Source organism: Rosa chinensis, chromosome 5, assembly GCF_002994745.2.
Source record: "Rosa chinensis cultivar Old Blush chromosome 5, RchiOBHm-V2, whole genome shotgun sequence".
Taxonomy (NCBI): domain Eukaryota; kingdom Viridiplantae; phylum Streptophyta; class Magnoliopsida; order Rosales; family Rosaceae; genus Rosa; species Rosa chinensis.
Genome location: NC_037092.1, coordinates 16,654,652 through 16,676,504, shown reverse-complemented (window position 1 = coordinate 16,676,504; position 21,853 = coordinate 16,654,652). Strand labels below are relative to the sequence as shown.

Genomic DNA, 21,853 nt, shown 5'->3' with positions numbered 1-21,853 from the left:
ACTTGTAGCCTTCCTTGTAGACTAAGCAATAGATTACTATCCTTAATGAATTGATACACTATTCATTAAGTCACTAGTATTGATTTACTGTTTGTATCCATGTTAAACTAGGATTGATATTAAGCTAATCATCAATTACTTTATGATGATATGTGTTATGTCCATATTTGATCTTACAAGATCTTTCGCAGAACAAGTTCAATGGTAGTTTGGAAGAGGTTTTGAATGGTTTCTCAAACTGTACAAGTCGTAGATTAGAGTCACTTTATTTGTTCCGCAATATGGTGGAAGGTGAACTGCCTGCCGCCTTAGGAATGCTTGAATATCTGAAGGAACTCAACCTCAATTCAAACCAATTTTCTGGTTCAATTCCTGAAAGTTTGGGACAACTCTCTCAGCTAGTTCACCTAGATCTAACTTTGAATTCGTGGGAAGGCATTCTAACTGAATCCCATTTCCGAACTCTCACAAAATTGAAGTCTTTTGCAGTCAGCACATACGGACCTAGGTCCCTCATTTTTAACATGGCTCATGACTGGGTTCCTCCTTTCCAACTTAATTCAATCGACATTGCCGACTGCAGAGTAGGTCCTGCCTTTGGGGTATGGCTTCAGTCTCAAACTGAATTAACGGAAGTCACGCTTCGTAATACTTCAATCTCAGATTTCATACCAGAGGAATGGTTCTTGAAGATATCTTTCCAACTCAGATATTTGGATTTATCTAACAACCAAATTCGTGGAAAGCTTCCATTTCACATGAACTCCCCGTCTTTGGGGAATATATATTTGAGTCATAATCAATTTGTGGGCCCTCTCCCACATTGGTCTAGTGATGCTGCCACCACTCTCGATCTTCGAAGCAATTCATTTTCCGGGCCAATTCCTTCAAATTATGATCAATTGTTGCCTAACTTGATAATATTGGCTCTATCTGACAATCATCTGAATGGTAGTATACCACCCTCTGTGTGCACAAACCTATCAGGTTTGTCAACTCTCATTTTAAGAAGCAATCACTTGTCTGGAGAATTACCTCGACCATGGAGTCTTTGGCGAGATCTATGGGTTGTAGATGTCGCAGACAACAATTTGTCTGGCAATTTCTCCAGTTCAATGGGTGTTCCAAGCTCACTAAACGTATTGGATCTGAGCAACAACAATTTTGGCGGTCAAATTCCTTCTTCTCTATTCCAAAACTGCAGCAAGTTGGTGAGTATTGATCTTGGAGGCAATAGATTTACTGGAAGCATACCTTTACAGACAAGACCAAAGGTATCAAATGAATTTTATATGCTAAGATTGCGATCCAACTCTTTAAGCGGACATATCCCCCATCAACTGTGCTCTCTTCCATCTATTCATATCATAGACCTTGGCCACAACAAATTTTCAGGGACCATTCCCAAGTGTTTGTATAATTTGACTGCTTTGGCCTATGTTAATGACACTACATCCACCTACAATTCGCTGGTTTATTCTGAGATAACCAGCTTGACATTGAAGGGACAAGAACTCGTATATAACACCAATCTGTATTTGGTGAAAAGCATTGATTTCTCATCAAATAACTTGGAAGGTGTAATCCCTGAAGAAATAAGCAGTCTCATTGCACTGGGTACATTGAACTTGTCAAGAAATCAATTGAGTGGAAACATTCCTTCGAAGATTGGAAACTTGCAGCAGCTGGAAACTCTTGATCTCTCACACAATCACCTCTCTGGGCAGATTCCTCACAGTCTTTCTTTATTAAACTTTTTGGCTCACTTGAACTTGTCTTTCAACAACTTGTCCGGAAGAATTCCTTCAGGCAACCAACTTCAAACACTCAATGATTCATCCATTTACGAAGGCAATCCATCCTTGTGTGGGGTCCCTCTTTCAACTGTCTGCCCGGGAGATGGCGCAGCTGACCCTGGCGATGGTGATCATAATGATGATGATATTGATGAGAATGGGAAGTTTGGTATCGTTGTTAGCGCTGTCCTCGGCTTCATCATAGGCTTCTGGAGTGTCTGTGGCACATTGTTTATGAAGAAATCATGGAGGTATGCCTATTTTCGATTCTTTGATGACATAAAGGAGAAAGCAGCATTAGCAATTGCATTGAGAGTGGCTCGTTGGCAAAGGAGGACTTGATTGGAAAAGGAAAATTAAAGAATAAAATGCACTGAAGGTGGTCAATATGGGGCATTTGTGGCTTTCTAGACAGGGTACGTTGTTTCTCTTTTGGTTCAGGTGCTCTCCATGTGACTGCCCTTTGGAGCTGTTTGTGGCGCTGGTGAAGATGACGGCCAGTATTGTTGGGTTTGCTGTGTTCTCTTTATTGTTGTAAGCCATATATAAGTTTAATAGTGTCATGTAATCAATAATTAAACATGTATATCATGTGTCAAATTATTCAAGCAACTTATATATTTTGTCCACTGTCAGCTCAGTTTCTTTTTTAAGTCTAGTTATACGGGAACATACTGATTACTGTTAATCAGTCTATCATGAACTGCTGAATTGGAAGAGGAATGTTGGGTCTAAAATTTTGTTGGCTAATTTGTTTCAAAACACCATACAAGTTGTATCTTGAGTCTGTCCGCCATGATTAGCATTGGGATCATATCCCATCTTGAAGTACGTTGAAGATATTTGGAATAGTTACCTTTATCATGAAGGAAGATTTTTCAGTCAAAGATCTCAAACCTAAAATGGTGAAATATATTATAGCCAATCATGTCATCCCAAGTGCTTAGATTCACAGCTCTGTCTGAAGCATATTTAAGGACATTTTTGGTTGAGTGAATTGATGGATGTTCACTCATGATCATTGCTTAAGCAAAGAGCCCCCTAGGTCTTGAATTTTGAAAATCTGTTAGAATGTCTAGTTGTGTAGATCCCTCAACTAACATAAGAATATTATCTAAGGTTTGATGCACTCACCCTAGATTCTTTGGCTTTGGGTTTGCATGCATGTTCAGTTATTCACTAGGTCTGAGTTTTGAGATTCCTCTTGGATAGCCTGTCTGAAATACAATTCTGCATCAAAACTCATTGAAGGGCATTTATGTGATTTGGATGTGGTCCTGTGTGTATCTTCAAGATGCTGTGGAGCTACCTTGAAGCTAAAGATCAACTGGCCAGATTGCTTGTAGGGTTCTACAGGTAGGCAAGTGGAGAAGGTGCTTGTACCTTTATGTGTTTGTCATGTATGAGTTGGTTATTGCCTTATTGGTCATGTCAAGGCTATGGTAATGAATTGAGGATTGGAAGCTCCATTGGCAATTCATTAGTTGTTGATAATGATTGTGGAGTCGAGCCAGTTATTAAGTCAATCGTCTTTGTTTTTGTTTTGCCCAAAGTCTAACTTCTTTGTAGGCATATTCCTTTGCTTCGCCTACATAATGTAAAAAGGGCTTCAATTTGATTACTATCTCTAGTGTGATAACAAGAGTTTACTAGAGTATCTTTATTAAGCCTACATTCCATGGCATTGCATGATTATGATTCATTTGCCTGAAAATATAGGCTTATTCTATGTTAAGTACTAGGGCTTCCATTTGATGGTTAATCTACATACATACATGATTGTACGAGTCTTCTGTACTGTTTAATCCTCAGCGCTTTGGATAGGCTAAGTGTGAAGTAAGCAACTTCTTTTGTTAAATGAATTTGATTCCAGTTGTATATGATTGGCCTTCCAGATCTGAGTTGTTTTATATCATTTACTATGAAAGTGATCCTAAGAGAGTATACTGAATTTGAGTTTCAACATGTTTAAACAGTTGCAACACTTTTTAGTTCTCATCATATTATTCATGAAACTGTCAGCACATGAAGTGTTGCTTTATCTATCCACATTTGTTACTCTGATGGTAGACATTTGGCTAGAAATGGTTCTGTTTGACTACTTGTTCATATTTCTGAATCATTCAGAACTTAATGACGATTGCTCTCATGTTTATGTATTGTGGTTTTTTCATGTTGTAGTATTATATGAAGATTGGGGAATGTAAGTATGGTGCACAATGCAGATTCCATTACCCGATTGATAGGCCAGCAGTGGCGTTGTCAACAACAAAGCCATCTCAACAAGAAAATGTGAAGCTAACGCTTGCTGGACTACCTAGGAGGGAGGTATGGATGGTGGAGCTATTCTCTGTTGGGACTATCCCAAGTGTTTTTATCAGTAGGGTTCACCTGTCCTTGTTTTAAGCAGGGTACCATTATCTTCGAAAAGCTTGAAAAGCATATGGCTATTCTTCATATATAAGAATGATTGAATTATGCTAAGTCTTCACATTACTAGTTTCCGATTGCAATTTATCTTGTGAAGCAATGATAACTATGAATATACTGTTTGCAGTAGTGATTGGAAAAATTGAAATGTTAAAGACCTTTTTTTCCAGTGAGAAGTGACTGCATTTTCTGTTGCATTTTACCATATCTATTCTTTCTGTTGAAATCTCATTTTATATTCCATCAATGTTAAAGGAAAAACATATTGTGTGCCTTCGTCAAAGTAACTGACGAAGAGGGAATCAAGAAATCAGTGATTACCAATCAATTAGCATAAAAGATAGATCAATCAGTATTTAATATCATAATTGTAATCAATATTTCCGTTGTAATTTCTTCCCTATATAAAGGGACTATGAAATGAAATGAGTAGACCATTTTCAATCTCCATTTTACTTTTACACGTTATCAGCACGCTCAGAGCAAATAAGCCCTCAAAACCCTAGAGATTTTTTTTTTCTTTTTCTGCCGCCACCAATAAAAAAAAAATCATTCCAATCCCCAGACCGGCCTCCGCCTCTCCTGCCGAACACCACAAGCCATCGAATTACTAAGGGCACCCAGACGCCCCTGCGTCCACCCACCTGCAGTGCCCCCGCGCCAGCAGCACGATCGAGCCTTCGATCCAGCCTCCGCGCACACAGCCCAGCCTCCGACGCTTGTAGCAGCGCCTCCGACCCGGCCCTGCATCAGCCCAGCTGCGTCCGGCCTCTCATCCCCGCAGCCCAGCAGCGCCCGGCCTTACCTCCTTGCAGCCTAACCGCGTCCGGCCTCTCATCCCCGCAGCCTAGCTACGCTCGGCCCCGCCCTCGCCCACCTGCAGATCCTCCTAAACCAGAAGGAAGGAAAGCCGGAGGAGGATGAAGAAGAAAAAAAAAAAAAAAAGGGCAACTCAGGCCGAAGTAAGGATCCGGCCCAGAAACTAAAAAACAGGCCCAGAACAGAACAAAAAAAAAAACAAAAAAGAGGAGCAGGCCCTGCAGGCCCAGAAAAAAAAGAAAAAAAAGGCCCAAAGAACAGAAGGCCAAGAGAAAAAAAACAAAAACAGAAAGAAAAAAAAACTTGACCCAAAGTAAAGGGCCAGCCCAGAGAGCAGACCCGGCCCAGACTGAAAAAAAAAAAAAAACAAAACAAAACAGGCCTTGAAGCCCAGAAAAAGAGAGAAAAAGAAAAAGAAAAAAAAAAGGCTCAAAAGAGATAGGAAGCGGCCCAAACATCGCACGCCTGCATCAACACGCGCGTGCGTTAGGATTGTTTTTCTCAAAACCAAGTATGTTCTCTTTTATTTTCATATTATGGTATATTTAATTATTTATCATTAGATTTTTTTATATTTTTGAGCATGCTATTTTATTACTTGTTATATATGTGATATATATTCGTGGAATCTAAAGCAGGTGAATTTTATTTATATTTTCTATTTTTAAGCATGCTTTATACCTTATTGTTTATACCTTTATATTTTGTTATTACGCATGTTTAATTAGATAATTTTGATCATTTTCAGCATGCCTTGTTTTTATGTTTTATATAATTACCTTTAAGCATGATTTATCCTTATATAAATTATTCCTAAGCATGCCTTTATATTATGCTCTCATTTGTATTTTATGTTATGCATGATATATTCTTGCTATTGTTATATGTAGTATATAATTTGTTGTATATTTGTAAAATTTTGAACAAGCCATGTCATTTATTTTTATATATGCTATGTTTTATTATTAAATGTGTTATAGTTATTTTTGTAATACAACATATAAAATTTTGCTTTGCCATGATAATGAAAATTCATGCGCATTTATACACACAACATTACTGTGATAAAGTATTTTCACATAGCATCGAAAAAAAAATGTGTGACCATTACGAATCTTGGTCTTGAAATCTAATTCATATTGTTTGGAAAATAATACACGTGGATGTCTTTTGTGACTGCGTAATTTATATCTTCTCTCTTGTTGATGTAGATGGCTGATCCAACTCGACCTGAATTTGACATTTTGGACTCAGAAGGACTTGAGTACCACCGTTGGGTTTCTGATGTAGAAACTGCATTTGTGGCAAAAGAATACACTGCCACCATCAAAAATACCACTGACCCCAAGGACGATGGACTGTCTGATAAGGTAAAAGCAAACGCCTTAATGTTTTTAAGGCGACATATTGATCCTAGCCTACGCTGGGAATACCTCCAGTTGAAGACACCCAAAGAATTATGGGATGCCCTTAAGGGACGTTTTGGGAACATTCATGACACCTTGCTCCCAGAATTGACTGTTCAGTGGCATGAAATCCGCTTGCTTGACTACAAAAGGGTCAATGACTTCAACAAAGACATGTTGCGCCTAAAGGCATGTCTAAATTTCTGTGGAAAGGAACTCACAGAAGATGATATGATCCAAAAGACTCTTTCCACCTTTCCTACTTCAGCAATTATACTAGCGAACTAGTATAGGCTGGAGTATGATAATAAAAGAATCACAACCTTCAATAAACTGATCAACCTACTGCAAGTAGCTGAGAGGCACAATGAGGTTCTTTTGAGCAACAATGCCAGACCCGTTGGGACAAAGAAAATTCCTGAGGCTAATTATGGCAAAGTCAAAGGTGGAAAGAACCCCAATGAAAAGAGGGTTGGACGTGTTGATCCCTACCCACGTGGCAACAATACACCACGTGGTAAGGGACATGGGGGTCCTGGTATGGGCCGTGGAGGCCCTCCCAATGTATGGCGCAGAGATGGTGGTGCTGGCCCTAGTGGTCATGGAAACAAGGTGCAAAGGGCACCTAAGAACCCTTCAGTCAAACAGGGTAGAGTTGGCAATGAACCATGCTATAGGTGTGGAGTCACGGGGCATTGGTACAAGAACTGTCAAGCAAGCAACAGAGTAGCAGCCAATTACAAGAGGTACAAGGAGTGTCAAGAACAAGAGGCTCACTATATGGAAGAAGGAGGCAATGACCCAGATGTCAACCTCACAATTGCAGACTTCAATGGAAACAAGGAACTTGCTCAGTCAATGGATGCTTCAAATTTTGACTAATCTGCTTTATTTATTCTATTTTCCAAACACAGTTGTGAAGGCATAATGCCTCATTTTTTGTTAATTAGACTATTACGTAGTCTTAAAGTTTATTTCAATAATTGTTTGAATTAGATTTCTGAATAAGACTTTGATTTGATTATCGTTGTCTTATTAATAAATTTCGGATTTTATTCTGAAGCATTGAATTTATTCGATTTTTATGTACCACACATATTCACATGGTTCGAAAAAGCACTATAAAGATGTAAAGCAATACATCTAGAGAAAAAAAATTTATTGTTAGAATGAAAAAAAATTATCATTCTACTAAAATAGTCATGCTCTAAAGAATATGAGTTATATTTTCAAAATTAATAATATATCCCATTTATTTGTAGGAATGAATCGAGGAGAAATCGAGTGCTTAGTTGATAGTGGGACTACCCACACCATATTAAGGAATAGGCAATTATTTATTGAATTAATAGCCTAGCTATAATTCCTCTGTGACTACGATGATTGGATCATCACAAGTAATAAAAGGGCGAGGAACTGCCAAATTTTTGTTGCCTAATGGCACAACATTTAAAGTCACAGATTCTCTATATGCACCTAAAGCTAATCGAACCTTGTTAAGTTTCAAAGATATTTGTGCCAACGGTTATCATGTAGAAACACACTGTGAGAATGGAATTGAATACCTTTATATTACCTCTAATGAATGTGGAAGGAAACGCATTTTAGAGAAACTTATGAGTCAATCTAGTGGACTGTACCTCACTACGATTCGAATCATTGAATCATATGTTGTCACCAACAATGAAATGTGGGACACTGACTCATACAGGCTTTGGCATGACCGCCTAGGGCACCCTGGTCGTGACATGATGATCCGCATCTTGAAAAACTCACACGGACATCCCTTCTTTCGAGTGAAAAATAAAATGGAAGAAAAATCCGCCACACTGAAAGGTGTCGGTCCTCGTATTGCTCAAATACAGCCATTACATTCTGAAGTACCATAAGCACTACCTCCCTCCCATTATGCCTCATTGACTATTTCAAAGGCACATCACTCGTTTTGCAAAGCCTGCTCTTTAGCAAAAACAGGATCGAGACCTTCCTATGCTAAAGATACAAAACAAAATATTCCATTCTTACAAAGGATACAAGGAGACATCTGTGGACCTATCCATCCAGAATGCGAACCATTCAAGTATTTTATGGTTCTGGTGGATGCCTCGACACGCTGGTCACATGTCGTTTTATTGTCCACAAGAAATGCTGCATTTGCAAAACTCCTAGCACAGATTATAAGCTTAAGGGCTCACCACCCTGATCACCCTATCAAGTCTATAAGGCTTGATAATGCTGGAGAGTTTACATCAAAAGCATTTGATGATTATTGCATGTCTATTGGGATCGATGTAGAGCATCATGTACCCCATGTGCATACACAAAATGGTCTCGCAGAAGCCACCATCAAAAGGCTACAGATGGTGGCTAGGGCATTGGTTATGAGCACCAACTTGCCTATATCTGCATGGGGTTATGCAATATTGCACGCAGCTTTACTCATTCGTTTCAGACCCACTGCTAGCCAACCATTTTCTACGTACCAGTTGGTAACTGGATATGAGTCTGACATTTCACACCTACGCATATTTGGTTGCGCCATATATGTGCCATATATGTGCCACAGCGCACTAAAATGGGTCCTCAGAGACGATTAAGTATTTATGTTGGATACGAATCTCCAACGATTATCCGCTATTTGGAACCCTTGACAGGCGATCTCTTTACCGCTCGATTTGCGGATTGTCACTTTGATGAGACAGTCTTCCCGTCGTTAGGGGGAGATAGGAAAAAAGATTTTCCAAGGTTAGAAGTCCCCAACAAGGGGCACGCTGCCGCAGATAGAGGCACTACAACCACACTTAGTAGAGGTAGACCTGTAAATGGACTGGGTTTGGATCGGATCGACCTAAATCCAAATCGGTTTACTAAAAGAAAAAACTCGATCCAAACCCACTCCGTTAACCCGGCGGATCATTGATAGCTTGATCCAAACCCGTATCTGCTGGATTAACGGATACCCGATCCGCTAATCCGATCCGTTTATAATTTCAAATATTTTTGAATTTCTATTGTTCTACACCGTTCTTACCCTTTTGGTCAGCTAAACATGCAAACCTTTATTGATAAATGATAAAGCTTCTTGGAATCTTAGCATTCTTGACATGTTTTGTTGATAATGTATCTTGAATCTTGGGAAATGTCCATTTTTAGACATCTTTTTTTGATAATGCCGTTTATGCTTAGATTTCTACAAAAACATTGTATTAAAAATTTGTAATATTTAATATTTTATATATTAATAAAAATAATATTTTATTATTACGAAAACGGGTTGGATCATTAACGGATCGGATCAACCTAAATCCGTATTTGATCCGTTAAATAAACGGGTTAATGGATTCGGGTCATTAACGGATCAACGGATCAAAATGTTCGATCCAAACCCGTCCAATAGCCACGGATCTGGATCGGGTCCGGATCAAAATCCGACCCATTTACAGGTCTAAGTGGAGGTATGGTTGAGGTCGTGGCTCCTCAAAGGAAGAGGGGGAGGCCACTAGGTTCGATTGACACTCACCCAAGGAAGAAGAGGGCGAGTAAGGCACAAACCGATCCATTAATCATCAATGTAGAGAATCCCTCTCATGAGATTGTCTCTGATTATAGCTATGTCCATGAATCAATACTGGAGGACGCTCCGATATTTGAAATGATTCCAGAGAACAAAGAAATCTCAATGGATTATGAGAGTGCGTATGAGTTGATAGAAAGATCTTCCATACACATTGATGATGTATTTGCATACATTGTTGCTCAAGAAATCATAGAGCACGATGATATCGAACCACGCTCTGTTGTAGAATGTCAACAAAGTGCAGATTGGCCTAAATGGAAAGAAGCAATCCAGGCAGAATTAGATTCTCTGACAAAAGACAGGTATTTGGTCCGGTAGTGCTAACCCCACCAAGTGTAAAGCCTGTAGGACATAAATGGGTCTTTGTTAGAAAGCATAATGAGAAGAATGAAGTCATGAGGTACAAGGCTCGCCTTGTGGCACAAGGTTTCTCCCAACGCCCTGGAATTGACTACGAGGAGACATACTCTCTCGTAATGGACGTTATAACGTTCCGCTACTTAGTTAGCCTAGTAGTTTCCGAAGGACTGGAAATGCAGGTCATGGATGTGGTGACTGCATATCTCTATGGGGATCTAGATTCAGAGATATATATGAAAGTGTCTGATGGCCTTACATTACCCAAGTCAAGTGACTCTAAACCACGGAGTGCGTTTGCAATTAGGTTGAAACGCTCACTTTACGGATTGAAACAATCTGGGCGGATGTGGTATACCTGACAGGACCCGCCTCGGATTTCACCTTGAAATCCGAAGTGACCCTGCGGGGCCCACCTTAGAAGAAATTCTACCAAAAATTTGGCGGAACTTCTCCTAAAATGGGCTACCCAAACCTGTAGAAAACATTTACACTTCTCAATCAATTCCTCCTTATGCTCCTGGAGCCACCCTGCTCCCCAAATCAACATCAATCTCCAATTCACAAAACACACATCTCAACTCGAATAACATAAATCCCATAGGTAATCAGAGCAATTCTAACAGAAAAGTATGAGAGGAAAACCTAATTCAACGACAGATGCGGAAGCCATGTTGTTGACTATGCCTCCACTCCGCCTACGCCCGACCTCAATCGATTCGCCTGCAAACTGGGCATTTGAAACCGAAGGGCCCAGGGGAAAGCACATAAAATACGTTAGCGTGAGTGGACAAAAATAAACAATTTTTAAACCAAATGGATTTTATACTTTCCCACATTTATTTCCTTAAAAACTCTCGATGCATGCAACGATTTAGAAAACAAATCACGAGAAGCTCCGCTCAAGAAAAACCGACTAGGCCCGCTAGTCACAAACAACTGAGAGGAAAGATAGAAACTCCGATACTCAACAGGATAAGACCATCCCCGCTGGTTACACGGAAATCAGACTAGGCCCCGCTAGTCGAGAAATGATAGGATATGGGGAAGAGATATCACCATACGGGAAATGGAGCCTCCCAGGCCCTACTTACCCTCAACTGCCACTCACACATAGATTGTGCGAGGAGGAGAACTAATAACCTCGACTTCCACTCACACATAGATCGTGTGAGGAGGAGAACATTACCTCGACTGCCACCCACGTGAGGAGGAGAATAAATCACCTCGACTGCCACTCACATACACAAAGTAAGTGAGGAGGAGAACAAGCTACCTCAACTGCCACTCACAAACACAAAGTCTGTGAGGAGGAGACCAAATCACATGACCCGCGTATGGTGAGGAAGAAGATCGTTGAAAGCCAATAAATCTGTATAATTTCCCCACTTATCTCGCAAAATCGGAATCCAATGTATAAAGACGTGACCCCACACGCCAAGCTCATCTCAGGTTCAAATATAAATAGGGTATAAATAAGTATAAAGTCTTGCTTCATCGAAATCTCCATATAATCTCAAATCGCCAAATATAACTATAAAATAAATAGTATAAATTCCGAGTCCGCATAATTCAAAATCCTTAATTAGGCATTCCCGATGCCAAAACCGAAAGTCAATAAATAAATGAGAAAATCCAACTCCATCGAAACTCATCTCGAGAATCTTCCAGGAACTTAAATCGGCAATTAGAAATATACTTAATTCCAGAAAATTACCTCAGAAATAAGTAATTAGTCAAATAATATTATAAATCATAATCAACCTTTGAAACTCATTATCGAGAGCAAATTCACGAGATAAATCGAGATCGAATTTCCGAAAATCAAATCATTTGCTCAATAAGTAATATGATTAAAACTAGAGCATTATTTAAGAAAATAAATGCATGCATCAATATTTAAAAATAAAAGTCCACTTACAGTACTATTCCGACGATCACGTATACGAGTTCCTTTATCGAGCCAGAGCTCGGTACGACATCCTGTACACGATTATATTCCGTGAATAATTATTCAACAATTTAATATGATTCCTAAACTCAATTCCTCATAAATTACATCTCCCATTCTCCTCGGATTCAGCCCAAATTATACCACTAATACCAATTCATTAATTTAAAGGTTCCAAGGCAGAACCGAGAGATATCCGACGTTCGGATTCTCGTAATTCGATAATCGAAACCCTAAACTTCAAAAATTCATAATTAATTCCAAGCTTCTCCAAAATTCACCAAACTTCACATACAAGCTCTATGATAATTATAGAATTTAACTAGCTAGAAATTGAAATTAAAAATCTACCCTAGCCGCCGCTACCGCCGCCCACAGTGGCGGCGCCGCCGCCACCGCCACCATCTCCGATGGCCACCAGTAGCACCTTCTCAACACACCCATTAATTCTTTCAACTGTGACCAAGTTAGAAAATGAGCGGAAGTACCTCAACAATTAAAGAGAAGTTTGAACCCGAATTATGAATAGTAACTCAGAATTCCAAACCTTCGATTCGACCTCCACACTGCAAATCGTGGCTCAAGGCTAGGGTCAACATGATCCTTGGGAAAAACCGCTCCTTCGACGCCGGTTTGGTGGCCGGAGATGGCCGTAATCGCCGGAAATCGACGAAAATCCCAAACTGCTACAGTAAACTTTCACGAGCCGATGCCTCGCTTTCCGACCAAACCGCCGTGAGCTACCACCACCGGTGCCAAGAGGGGGCGGAGGCGAGTCCAAAGATGTCGGCTTTATGCCACCAGGTGGCCGGAGGAGGGAGAAGGCCGGAGTTGCAGGCGAGTGAGAGAGAGCGATAGCTCAGGGAGAGAGAGAGAAAATGCAGGGAAAGGGGAGAGAGAGGAAAATTACCCAGCAACAGTAAATTTTCAAATTTATACTTTACTATTTCACTTGTAACTTTCGCATACGAACTCCGATTTTTACGCACCACATATGCACGCGCTCGGTTTAACGTCCTCTACGACTTCCATGAAGAACATTTTCCCAAATTTTAACCCGAACAAAAAGTCAACTTTTAGGGCCACTAAAGTTGCTGAAAAAGAGTAAAAGTAAAACAAATTACCGTTTACTGTCCAAATGACTAGTAAACCGGTGAATTTGGGTTCGGGACGTTACAATACCCGTCTAAGTGACTACTTGATTGGGAAGGGATATAAGAACGATGAACTATGCCCCTGTGTATTCATAAAGAAAACAAGTTCCGGATTTGCAATTGTAGCAGTATATGTCGATGATATGAACATAATAGGTACTCTTGATGAAAAAAGAGAAACCGCGAGCTACTTGAAATCCGAATTTGAGATGAAGGATCTTGGGAAAACTCGATTCTGTCTAGGCCTTGAACTAGAACACCGAGTTTGTGGAATACTAATCCACCAGTCTGCGTATATCCAAAAGATGCTCAGGCGATTTAACATGGACAAAGCGCATCCTGCTAGTACTCCTATGATCGGTCGAAGTTTGGATGCAAAGAAAGATCCATTTCGTCCGAAGGAAGATGACGAAGTGCAATAGGCGCATTATTGTACTTAGCCCAATGTACTCGACCAGACATTGCATTCTCAGTGAACTTGTTAGCTAGATTTAGCTCAGCGCCAACGCAGCGTCACTGGAATGGTATCAAGAACATTTTCAGATACCTAAAAGGAACCATTGACTTGGGACTATTCTTTCCCTACAGAGAGACAAGAGGGACCGCAGATGGAACTACAATCCCTGAAGGAAATATTGATGGTGAAAGTGCCACACACTACACCGAAACGCCAAATGATGTTTTGGTTGGTTTTGCTGATGCTGGGTATCTCTCTGAACCACATAAAGGTCGTTCCCAAACTGGTTATGTATTTACCATTGGGAACACGGCGATATCTTGGAGATCAACCAAGCAAACCCTTGTGGCTACCTCCTCGAACCACTCAGAGATCATCGCCCTACATGAGGCGGTTCGTGAGTGTGTATGGTTATGTAATACCCCGAAAATCCAATTTATTCTCCGAGGACATTTTAGAATGATTTCGTGGTCATGGGAGATTGTACGAAGCTTGGAGGAGTGGTGAAATTAGTTCGATCGATTTTATTCGAAAAACGTACGTTATTTAGGGCACGCGAAATTGACTTTTTATACGTACAGAATTTGGGAAAACTTCCTTCATGAAAGTTGTAGAGCTCGTCGATACGATCGCGTGCATATGCGGAACGCAAAAATCGGAGTTCGTATGAATTAATTATGATTTTTTGAAAATAATTTCCAGTTTGATATAAGGCTTCCTTTTTTGGAAACTTCCAAAAAAATCATTTCAGCCTTCCATTTTGGGAAGCCTCTCATTCTCTCTCTTCCTCCCGCGTCCAAGCTCGACCGGTAACTGCAAAAATTTCGCCGGCGTCGTTCTTGCTCCACAGACCACCAATCCTCACCAAATTTCTTCCATTGGCTTCGCCTCTTCCTTGCTCACCCTTCTGTGGTGGCCTTTCACGGCGGCGCGGCCTGTAGCTGCGGTGGTGAGCTTGTTTCGATTAGAGTTCGATTTTAGTCAACGTCGGTTTTCTCCTAGCTCCCTCCACCAAAACTTCCGATCCTTAGCTCCATGAACTCGCCTCAACTTTCTGATCATCATACTAGAAGGATCGCACCTGGAGTGACCGGTTTCACGTTCGTCGAAGCTAAGTCGGTTTTCGATCCGAAACGAAAATCTTTCGATTGGGATATCTCGAGCTGTAGTGCATCGTTTTGATTGATTATTGTTCCAGTGGGTTCTCCTTGATGTTCTTAACAACTCTATATAAGGAATAGAGGCCTGAAATTGAAGTTTTTACGTCGAAAATCGAGCTCGTCGGTTTCTGGAAATTTTCCGGCCACATTCATACTGTTCAAGGTAATTTTCGACCCATTCCGGTCATTTTCAGACTTCTTGCTAGTTATGAAAGTTGTTGGGATTGATGAGAGGAAGAGGAGAAGCCAGGCCCCGACACCATTGGCGGTGGTTGGCGGCGGCTCTGTCCTTTTTTCCGGCGTCCTTTTCCGGCCACCTCCGGGGGTCAAAAATGTGATTTCTTTACAGTTTTAGATTCTAAGTTTTGATACGATCGTTTGCATATATAATTCATAATTTTTGGATATCGTATGATTTAGTTATGAATTTTTACGGTTTCGATCGATTTCGATAATCCAATTAATGTTTTTCAAAGATCGGACCGTCCGATGGACTTGTAGTTTTGATATGTTGATCGTCTGACTGTCCCGGTGACCTTGTGAGGTCACGGGCGAAGATCCGACCGTTGGATCTTCGTATAATTGTGAATTAGGGTTTTGGAAGGCGATTCGTGAGAATCCGACCGTCGGATTTTCATGAAATTTTGTGGAGATGTTGATAAGGATGATTCAGGAAGATCCGACCGTTGGATCTTCGTGATAATTTTGGGGGATGATCCTATGGGCGATCCGTGAGGATCCGACCGTTGGATCATCATATAATTTCGATCCGACCGTTGGATCGTCTTTATTTTAATTATGAGTTGTTGGCTAAGTTATGATCATATTGGATTTAGGTGATTGACGGTCTTCCTTGGTGAGCGGTTTTGGCGTGTTTTGTGAAATTGAAGACGCAGCGGGATTAGAGGTGAGTAAATCTCACGCGGTTCATATTACGAACCGAGTACTGTTAATTAATTTATTTTGTCGTAATTGTGTGAAAAATATTTATGGAATAAATATTTGTTTTTAATCATATGGACTTGATCAACTACGGTCCATAGGTAAGTAAAATGTTTTAATTATACAAAATGAATTTCCTGATTTTCTTGTGTGCGATTTATAGTTGGTATTAGTGATTATCCCTGTGCGGATGATTACATATATATATATATATATATATATATATATATTTACGTGGATATATATATGGAATGGTGTGACATTGAGGTGGGTGTGGAATTATGATAATTTGGTTGAGATATGATATTGTATTGGAAATTACCATGATTGTTTATGATGATGTTAACCGATAAATGTGTGTGATAATTATGTTGATCTTCTGAGTTGATTAGAGGGTAGAATTGTAGTGCTCTGAGGACTGGGAGTCCGAAGACCGCCGGTTAGATAATAACCGAGATGTAGTGCTCTGAGGACTGGGAGTCCGAAGACCGCCGGTTAGATAATAACCGAGATGTAATGCTCTGAGAACAGGGGGAAAGTCCGAAGACCGCCGGTTAAATAATAACCGAGATATAGTTGGATCCAAACAGTTGGGATGGACCAAAGTAGTGATATTGTGGATTAGAGGATTGTGGAAATGTATTCGTTGTGGATTTTCCGTGTTTTGGTTTGATGTTTCCTTACAGATGTTGAGATTGTTGATTTTTACTTGAGTTAAAATAAATGTGTTATAAAATCAACATTCCCTTCTTATTTACTCACGAGCTGTCAAAAGCTTACCGGGTTTGGTGTTGTTGCAATCCCGGTACACTATTCAAATTGTGTAGCGGGAAATCTTGCAGGTTAGGAGATTCAGGGCGGTGATCGTATGGGTTAGAGTAATAGTTATAGTTTTACAGTGATTGTAATAGCGAGGTGAGTGATGCTCAATTTGAGCTTTACATATTTACTTTGTATAAGTGAGTTGTAATATTAAATTTGAGATTCGAAATTTGAGTGATTTGTGTTTTAGTTGATTTTTCATGTTTCGGATTTTGAATTAGTTATTCAAAATTCGGGGCGTGACAGGTTAAGAGCTATCATCACACATATTCGAGGGACTAGTGGGTTGAGTTCTACCACTGAAGAGCCTACTTGCATTTATGAAGATAATGCAGCTTGCATCGAACAGATGAAGATATGATATATCAAGGGTGGTAATACAAAACACATATCGCCGAAGTTTTTCTACAATCAGCAACAACAGGCCCTCCTCAAGATTCAAGTGAATCAAGTAAGGTCTGAGGAGAATGTGGCAGAGTTGTTCACCAAATCATTGCCTAAGGCCATATTCGAGAAACATGTGAAAAACATAAGAATGCGAAGACTTTTCAAGCTCCCTTGATTAATGTAAGTATCAGGGGGAGGTGTAGACGTCAGGGAGAGTCTAACACACACATGTCATTCTCAAATGTAGAAGGTGCGTTGTGCTCTTTTCCTTCGACCAAGTTTTATTTTTTTGTCCCACATGGTTTTTATTGTTACTTGGCAAGGTTTTTAGTGAGGCAACAACTTATGCACCATTTCATCTTTGACTTGGCACAAGGGGGAGTGTTAAAAGAAAAACATATTGTGTGCCTTCGTCAAAGTAACTGACGAAGAGTGAATCAAGGAATCAGTGATTACCAATCAATTAGCATAAAAGATAGATCAATCTGTATTTAATATCATAATTGTAATCAATATTTCCGTTGTAATTTCTTCTCTATATAAAGGTACTATGAAATGAAATGAGTAGACCATTTTCAATCTCCATTTTACTTTTACAATCCAGGCATTATCTATCCTATACATGTAAAACCATTTAACATGGCTGGAACTTTTTGCAGGGTGCCGCTATCTGTGTGTATTACCTTCAAACCGGCACATGCAAGTATGGTGCAACCTGCAGATTTGACCACCCATCTCCTGTTTAAGTTGTAGCAATGGCAGCTTCACAAGCAAAATCTAATTCTACTGGAGGGAAAGCATAAGCAGCTGAATCCACACAGGAACAGCAGCAGTTGGTCCCTAGCTAGAATGAAGAATTGATGAGGCCTCAAAGGAGGTCTATGGAAAAATTATTGCCATCTGCAATCATGGTTTATAAATTCCCCAATCAGCCATTCTTTATGCTCTGCGTATAAGGTGCAAGTGTTGACCGATTCGATAACATGAGGTATTTCGTTCTCTTGTATTAAGTCTCCGCATGTGCTTTGTTAGTGTCAGACTGATGAGTTCCCATGCTATGGTTTTATGAAAGTTTGCTCACTGTCCTCTGCTTCTTCCTTCTATGGTGATATCTTTTTCTTTTTTCTTTTTCTGTTGATGGCATAATCACCCTTATCCTGGCTTAGATTTATGGCTTGTTTCAGTGCTATTCCAGTGAAAAGAACAAATTTTAACCAAAATAAAAGAAAAAAACAAGATTCTCGTTGGGAGAGTTTTCAAAGTTTATTGCACTTTTTACTGGAGTTCAGTAGTTTGCCTAATCATACATATACATAGAACATGACATTACCTTACATTGCCCAATCCCGGAGATTGACTTTGTACCGCCACCACCACGTGCTCCTCCAACCCCGGAAAAGGTCTGTTCTTTATTTGATTGCATTCTCTAAAAGTTGGTTTGGTGATTCTGACTAGTTAGTTATATAGATTCTTGTTTGGTTGAATCTGGGTTGCAGCAAGAGAGGGTTCGGATTTGCAGACGCTGCTCCGGAGATTCTGGAAGAGAGGCGGCGCCGTACTGGTCCTCCGACGACAAGGTCCGGGCCAGGATGCAGCTGGGAGGAGTCTTCCTTCTCACTCTCGCCACCACCGGGATCAGCGTCGGCTTCAATTTTCTGGGTCGGGACTTCTACAATGTCCTTGCCAGTTAGTTCCTCTCTGTCGCTCTCTAATTTTGTTTAGTGCTCTGAATTGTGATGAAGTTGGAAACTTTACTGATTTTCTGTGGTGGGTTTTTGGTGGTACTTTGGAATGGTGATGATGAAGAGAAATGGAATTGCTTGAATTGATTGTTGTTTGTTACAAAGGATAACACATATATAGACTACAAAGCATAGAGATGTGCTAAACAAGCGTGGCAGACAACATTGATATGCCAAATACAAATTGTGGTCTTGAGCTCCTAAATGTCTTTTGCATGTTTTGTCTGATGGTGGAGAGTTACTCTTATTAGATGATGTGAAGATAAGGACCAAGAGCAGTTCATGAAGCAACTGCTTTACTACCTGGGTGCCTTTGCTGGTGGAATTCCGGTGAGGACCAATTGCTGCTCTTTCGCTTAGGTATCAATCCCTCTGCTTTATTTGTTTTGCTTATACTTCATTCCTCAGTAATCACCAAAAACAGAACCAACTCAGTAAGGGAAAAAAACACACGAAACTAATAGTAATAGTGATAATGCTTAAATGCAGCGATATCTACAGTTAGGATTAGCTTACTGCTGATCACTAGAGTGTAATTCAACTGGCTTTTCCTTGTTCGGAACAATATTTTCTATGTAGAAAAGAAGGCATCATTTTTATTATTATATTTGTCTTGCAGTTATAGATATACTAGATGTATATTACCATTTTGGGTTCATTGTCAACTTAGTCTGCAGTTTGATTGATTTCGGCCTCTACATTAGGGTTCAAGTGCTTATCGTCTATGTCTGATGCTTTCCCTTTTGCCATTCTGTTAAACTGTGATCTTGTCTTATTGATGCATTTGTTCCCTATTTACAATATTCTCTGCAGATTTTTGTGTTGCGGAATTATGCAAGAGAAACTCTTTCTTTGAGGTGGAGATCTTGGATGGAGCGTTATTACATTGACCATTACCTGAGCAACCAAACATTTACAGAATTCAATCCCAATCAATCATTGATAATCCAGATCAGCGAATTGTTGATGATCTAAGTTCTTTCACGGGGACAGCCCTGTCATTCTCTTTAACACTCTTCAATGTCATTCTCTTTAACACTCTTCAATGCTGTGATAGATCTCATATCATTCAGTAACATCTTATTTGGTATCTATCCTCCGCTGTTTGTTGTTCTTCTAGTACATTCGATTGGTGTAACAGTGATCAGTTTCTTTATTGGAAGGATAAGTTATCTGTAAGTCTGTAACTCATTTAGAAAAAATTTGTTTCCATCATTATGCAATGGTATCTCTGGCAATAAGGAATGATGCCAACTTGATTCGGCTTTGTTCTCAGGGTTTGGTGACATTAAACACAAGAGAAAAAGGAAGCAGATTTTCGTTATGGACTTGTGCTCGTTCGAGAAAATGCTGAATCAATAGCTTTCTATAGTGGTGAAGACAATGAAATGCAACTTTTGCTGCAACGCTTCAAAAGTGCTGTTGAGAATCTAACTGTATGAACAATTTTTAAACTTCTTCTTGTTTCACTTTGCTATGCATGCAGTCTATGCCTTTACATTGTGGACTTTTTTTCTCTGACTCCTGAAATTTAGTTGATGCAATAATGTGTGTATTTGAGTAGTTACTTTAAACTGCAAGATTTTTTTGTCTTTTGCGTTTTTCTGTTATTGTATTTACACTGTATGCTGGTCATTCCCTATTGCAGTTTACTGGATGAAAGAATTACTGATGCTACATTTAATATCCACAAAGATTCTTGATTTTATTTTGCATCGTATATGATTCTTTGTCTCAAGTCAAAATTGGATTCACAAAATAACCGTTCCTATATCAGTCTTCTTCTGAACACATCGAAAGTACTTGATCAGCTGTGGTTTATTTGCAGCTTTTTTTTTTTTTTTTTTTGCCATGATCTTTTATTTCAATTAAGTAGTTCTACTGATGTAAAAGTTTCTGCACATTATGTTGTCCCTATTAGATGTGTATTAACCTCATATCCCTACATTACCTTGCAGCAATTGTTGATATATTCAAGAAATCCTGAGTTTTCACTAGTGGATACCGCTATCTTATTCAAATTCTTCCTGCTGCTGTCGTTGCTCCTATGTACTTCTCTGGAAAAATTGAGTTTGGTGTCATTAATCAGTCAGTATCTGCTTTTAATCATATCCTGGGGAACTTCTCCCTTATCGTGTGCCAATTTCAGTCTATAACCGCATTTTCAGCAGTAATTGATCGAGTTGGTACAGTGTCTGTATCCTTCTCTCCTCCTTTGCTATAGCTTTGGTGTGTCGTATATCTCTGAAGTCTGTCCAGATTGAACTTTATCAGGACACTGGCTAATTTGGTTGATGCACCAATGGGTCTTAAAATACAATTCCATGGGTAAATTTTTTACGATGAATGTTAGATGAGTCCTCAGATTCCAAGAAAGAGACTGACAAGAGTTGAAAAGACAGTATTTGTTATTCACTTTCTGTTCTTTCTTTCCCTGTCCTGGATTCATTCAGACATTGGATGTGGACACCACTTACACTATTTCTTAATTTTTAGTTCGTTTGAAACAATCTTGCATAATATTTTTATTAATCAGTAATGTAAAACTAGATTATATTTGATATTTTCAGTATCTTCCACCCGAAACTCAGATGTAGCTTTTCTGTTGCATTTAAGTATTTAACACTAGAAGCCCTAAAACTTTACTTTTGAAGTTAACTAGATTTGTTCCATCTTATACATATTCCTTGAAATTTGTATTTTTTGTTTTATTTCCGTCTAATCTATTATCCTCCTTCAGAAATTTACTTATGAACTGCAATATTGTTACTGCAATGCATACTGTACTGGTTCTACATAAGATCTGTTTAGTGTTTTCGTACTCAACTTTTTACCACCTAATAATTTTCAAAC

At 39.5% G+C, this 21,853-nt stretch overlaps 2 protein-coding genes across 4 annotated transcripts in view; both read left to right on the top strand.

Moving 5' to 3' along the window:
- The window catches only part of LOC112203286 (receptor-like protein EIX2), a 36,883-nt gene that overhangs the window by 9,285 nt on the left and 5,745 nt on the right, over positions 1 to 21,853 (top strand). The window lies entirely within an intron of this gene.
- LOC112203288 (receptor-like protein EIX2) lies at positions 282 to 18,949 on the top strand. The gene is made up of 4 exons (XM_024344277.2): positions 282 to 2,122; positions 2,238 to 2,330; positions 4,022 to 4,124; positions 18,755 to 18,949. Exons 1-4 carry the CDS (start codon positions 282 to 284, stop codon positions 18,947 to 18,949), a joined length of 2,232 nt encoding a protein of 743 aa, XP_024200045.2.